General features: G+C 37.8%; 1 protein-coding gene across 1 annotated transcript; it reads left to right on the top strand.

Moving 5' to 3' along the window:
* Positions 1–512: 512 nt before the first annotated feature.
* On the top strand, positions 513–5379 carry LOC133795389 (uncharacterized; the record flags this gene model as incomplete). The annotated part of the gene is made up of 2 exons (XM_062232839.1): positions 513–1156; positions 3081–5379. A coding segment is annotated over exon 2 (2283 nt), but the record flags the coding sequence as incomplete, so codon positions are not given.
* Between the last annotated feature and the right edge of the window lie 240 nt (positions 5380–5619).

Genomic DNA, 5619 nt, shown 5'->3' with positions numbered 1-5619 from the left:
GGGCGAAGGATATCTTATGGGTGATGGAGGGAAATGTATAGGCGACGGTGGCTGCCACCCATGTCGCGGCCTAGAGGGTCCAGAATTTGCCCGAGATGGCCTAGAGGGTCCAGAATTTGCCCGAGATGGGTCGGTCGCATTTGGTGCGCTCCCAGGTATCTGAGTCCGAGCCTCTGCAGGGGTTCGGTTATTCTCAGTTCCTGCAGGCACTTCCATAGGCGGGTTAGCCGGGGCCCGAGCCCGAGCCCGAGTACTCCTCTGGGGCCTAGGTGGAGCGGATGGCTTTGTAGCACCCACATTATTTTGATATATATAGCCAATAATCACATGATTGCATTGCATTACATATCATACAATATGTATAATTTGAGCATATGCATATTCTTATAAGTGTTTTCATGTATAAGTATAAAAGTTGTGTATGTGATGTCTATATGTATGCTCAATATTATTAACCTTGTGGCATTTGAGTTGTCTTTTATGGGTGTTTGATGTGCTCAAGATATAAGAAAGTATGAAAAATATGGACAAGGCATGGAATTAAGTGTTGAAAGTGAGATATAGAAGGCAAAATAGGTTAAGTAGTGGAAAATAGTACAATGTCGATTACTAGTATTTCGGTGTAAAATTGAGTATTTATGGATTTACCAAATGTAATCGAGGTATGATTAAGGTCTCATTGATGATGTAAAAATGGTTTTAGAACCATTAGATCAATTCTTGATGGGAGGTATACATAATCAGTGGTATTGATGCAAAGTCAAAACGAGCTTAGCATAAGTGCGCTACGCTCGATCGGGTAAGCATAACTATTGGGTATGAAGTCATATGGACCTAAGGTTTGGTATGAGTGTTTTACACATAAGGATAATAGGCCTAGCAGATGATTAAGTCGAAATTATTGAAGTGATAAGGTTTTCATAAGTCAAAAGGTGAAATGATGAGATGAAAGGTGTCAACTTTTGACAATAAGGCTAAATCATTGAAAATAAGGAATTTTCATCAAACCTTATCACTTTGCACGACCATTATTCTGAAAAACAGAGAGAAAAGAAAACCAAAAACCATTTCTTGGCTGGTTTGAAGAAATTCTAAGGAGATCCAAGTGAAAGCAAAGCCAAAGAAGTAGATTAAGCTTAGTTCTAGCCTTTTTATGGTAAGTTCTTGTACTTGGAAGTTAAACTATGTTTTTGAATTTTTCTGAGAACTTATATATGGTGTTTTATCCTTTTTAAGATATTTCTTGGGGTTTCCAAGTGGTTTGAGGTTTAGAAAAGCTTGAAGAGATTGTTTTCGCCGAAAAGTTGCTCGGTAAGTGAAATTTTGTGTTTTATGAGGTTTTTGGGGTTCTTGGAGTACAAGATGATTTTTGGTTATTTGATTGAGTTTATAAGAGAGTATATATGTTTATAAATGTTTGAATATATGTGGAGACTCATTTAATTTGGGTGATGATCTAGGAGATAAGAATTTTATCAAAATCGGTATATGATAACTTTATGATGAATCATGTTGGTATTTGGGATATATGGTTATGGCAGGTTAATTGATGTTGATTATTGGTGTATTTTGATATTTGAGGATAGCTAAAATTAAGGGGAAACTCTGTCAAAATTTCCCCAAATGTCTAAGATAAATCTAATGCTCGATCTAGGTGGTTTAAGGCATTTTAGGCATGTTTTGGGTATGAAATTTGATATGAAGTCTTATGGGTATTTTTTAAATGAGAGTTCAATGTATTACTGCCATCATTATGATGAGAAATCCATGCTATTGTCAGGATAAGCACATCAATACCTAAGACATCACTTGTTACACGGTGAAATATATTGTGGACAAAAGGTAAGTAAAGTACTCAACTGCAACACAAGAATTATGTGTTATGTGAAAGTATGCATTATATGAATATTTTGTGAGTAAGTGGTATTAACATACAGTGACACTTCATCATAAATTTGTATGCATGTCATAATAGTGATATGGTAAATTATTATATGATATAAGACCATGCATGATATTATGATGATTAATTATATGATGCCTTTGCAAGTTTTGTGCAACATAAAAGAAAGTTGTAATAAGAAGTTTAAGTTCAGTGCCACTGTTTTGAAAAGGCAAATGAAAGTGTTAATAAGTGTAAACGGAGGCCTATAGTAGGCTTATAGTGGCTGCCCAATAATTTGGGCTAGGTTTAGTGAACCAATTATATTGTTTGCCATATTTCCATTTTTATTTCTCCTCCATATGAGTTATTGTTATATGTATTGACACCACAGTGTGTGGCCGCCTTAACTCTTGAGCCTGACGGGGCAACGATGGAATAAGGTTTTTTAATGTGCCCTACTGTGGTGAAGGCTAGCCGGAGGAGAACCCATGGGATTTTGTATTATATGTGTAACAAGCCCTGCAGGCATTGACCAATTCAAACAGTGTGCACAATATTAAGGGGCCCAAAATTTAAAAGAAGTTGTATATGTCCATTGATATTGGGTAATCATTAGCATTGCATGCATTACTTTGCTTACTGAGCTTTAGGCTCACAGTTGTCTTGTGTTGCAGGTAGAGAAAGAAATATGTGAATGATATGAGGAGAACTGAAGCATGGTCCTGACCCTGATTTGTACATATGAACACATCGACCTTTTTGTGGGTTATTTCAGTTATCAGTGAGATGTTTGTAATAAAGTGTGAAGTTATGTTTTGAAAATAAATTGGGTTATTTAATACTTATGTATAATATGTTTGAGACACACTTTATGTTTAATGTAAATAATGTGAAATAAGTTTTCAAGTTTTAAAAAAAAAAATGTCCAGACTTCCGCAGAAATAAATTATGATATAGTTTTAAAACATAACACCTCAAATATGGTTTTTAACTAAAATAAGTGAGGGTGTTACAAGTTGGTATCAGAGCGCCATGGTTAAAATGTTCTTGTAGACCGTTCATATGTACACATTGAGGAAAGGATAATGCTCAGTTCATCTGTAAGTTTTATGTGTGCATTTATTATGTGCTGGTTGCATGCATCATGTGCTTTATTGGCTAAATGACATAAGTTATGGAAATTTTGTCTTAAAAGATATATAATAACACAGATGGATCATGAACATGGTATGGGGGCTACTGAAGGCTCTTGCAGCAATAAATATGAACAAGAAATGGCTCAACTTCGAGCGGTGGTGAATAGACAGGCTGAACAAATTGAGAAGTTGTTAGCAGAACAACGACAAAGGCAAGCACCAACACCACCTACTGAAACTCCAACACCTCCACAAGCTCCACCTCCACAAGCTCCACCTGCAGTGCACCCCATGGAACCATTATATGAACGGTTCCGAAAACAACGCCCACCAGTATTTGAAGGTAGCACTGACCCACTTGACGCACAAGACTGGAAGAGTTCTTTAGAAGACATCTTTGAGTTCATGCAACTAAGTGACAGGGAAAAAGTTTCTTGTGCTGCACATACACTTAAAAAGGATGCTAAGATCTGGTGGAAAGTGGTTAAGCAGACTAGAGAAGTGAATCAGATGACTTGGGCAGAATTTGAACTGGTCTTCAATGAGAAGTTTTATAATGAAGCTGTGTTGACTGCCAAAGTAAGTGAGTTCACTAGATTGCAACAGGGGAATCTATCAGTGGCTGAGTACGCCAGGACATTTGACCGGTTAGCCAAGTTTGCACCAGACTTGGTTAACACTGAAACTAGTAGAGTGAATCGCTTCCTGGAGGGTCTACAACCAGAATTGGCTAGAGATGTAGATATGGGACGTACAGGGCCTCTTTCTTATGCTCAGGCTGTGGAGAAAGCTTTGAGAGCTGAACACAGAGAAGAAAAAATAACAAAAGCTAAAGCTGCTACTAGCATGCCTCGTAGAGACACTCCATTCAACAAAGAACAAAGCCGCTTTCACAATGACAACAAAAGAGGGGCCCAGAATTTCCAATTTAGACAAGGACAGAATAAGAAATTTAAAGGAGGTCAGCAAAACAGGCAACCTGGATTCCAACAAATGCCACGATGTCAAACTTGTGGAAAGAATCATTTCGGGGAGTGCAGGCTTCTAACTAAGAGCTGCTTCAAATGTGGCAAGGGGGATCATTTTATCAAAGATTGTCCATTGATGAAGAACCAACAAATGAAGGATGAACCTCAGAGGACAAATGCTAGGGTGTTCACGATTACTCAGGCTGATGCTGATACCAACAACTCTGTTGTGTCAGGTGATATTTTTGCATCTGGTATTCTCACTCATGCATTAATAGATTCAGGTGCCACGCATTCATTTGCATCATTGACATATGTAAAAAGGTTGGGTAGATCGTGTGAAAAATTGTCAGAAGTTTTTAGTACAATGTTACCATCTGGAGAGATTCTGTATTCTACTCATTGGTTGAGGGGGGTTCCTATTTGCATTGATGGTAGGGAATTATATGCTGATCTAATAATGTTAGAGATGGCCGATTATGAGGTGATTTTGGGTATGGATTGGCTTTCAAAGTATAATGCCACTATTGATTGTAGAAGGAAAACAGTGATATTTAAGCCTTCAGAGGAAGATGAGTTTATGTTTACTGGAGCGACATCAAAAAGTTGCATTCCATTAATTTCTGCTATGAAGGCCAAGCGACTGTTGGAAAGTGGATGTGTGGGTTATCTCGCCAGTGTGGTTGACACGTATAAGGAGCAAAAGTTAAAACCGGAAGATGTACCGGTAGTTAGAGATTTCTTAGAAGTATTTCCAGAAGATTTACCGGGATTGCCTCCAGACAGAGAAATTGAATTTGTGATTGAGCTACTTCCTGGTACAGCCCCTGTGTCCAAGGCACCTTATAGAATGGCACCAGCAGAACTAAAGGAATTAAAGATACAGTTGCAAGAACTCCTGGATAAAAAGTTTATCAGGCCTAGTTTTTCACCATGGGGAGCTCCGGTGCTATTTGTGAAGAAAAAGGATGGGACGATGCGAATGTGTATTGATTATAGAGAATTGAACAAGTTGACAATCAAGAATAAGTATCCACTTCCTAGAATTGATGATCTTTTTGATCAATTACAAGGAAGAGGAGTGTTTTCAAAGATTGATTTGAGATCTGGGTATCATCAATTAAAGATTAGAGAAGAGGATGTACCAAAGACCGCATTTCAAACTCGGTATGGCCATTATGAGTTCCTTGTGATGCCATTTGGATTAACTAATGCTCCAGCTGCATTCATGGACTTGATGAACAGGGTGTTTAAGGACAACCTTGATAAGTTTGTAATAGTGTTTATTGATGATATCTTGGTGTATTCTCGATCCCAAGAAGAACATGAGGAACATTTGAGGTTGACGTTGGAGAAATTAAAAGAAAAACAACTCTATGCCAAATTTAAGAAATGTGAATTTTGGCTAGAGAAGGTGGCATTTTTGGGCCATATAGTCTCAAAAGATGGTATTGCGGTGGATCCATCAAAGATTGAAGCTGTTAGTAAGTGGAATAGACCAACAAATGTTTCAGAAGTAAGGAGTTTTTTGGGATTAGCAGGCTATTACCGAAGATTTGTTGAAGGATTTTCCAAGATAGCAATGCCATTGACACAACTCACGAGGAAGAATCATAAGTTTGAATGGACT

This window comes from Humulus lupulus, chromosome 8, assembly GCF_963169125.1.
Source record: "Humulus lupulus chromosome 8, drHumLupu1.1, whole genome shotgun sequence".
Taxonomy (NCBI): domain Eukaryota; kingdom Viridiplantae; phylum Streptophyta; class Magnoliopsida; order Rosales; family Cannabaceae; genus Humulus; species Humulus lupulus.
The sequence above is the reverse complement of the archived record's forward strand: the minus strand, read 5'-3'. Positions and strand labels throughout refer to the sequence as shown.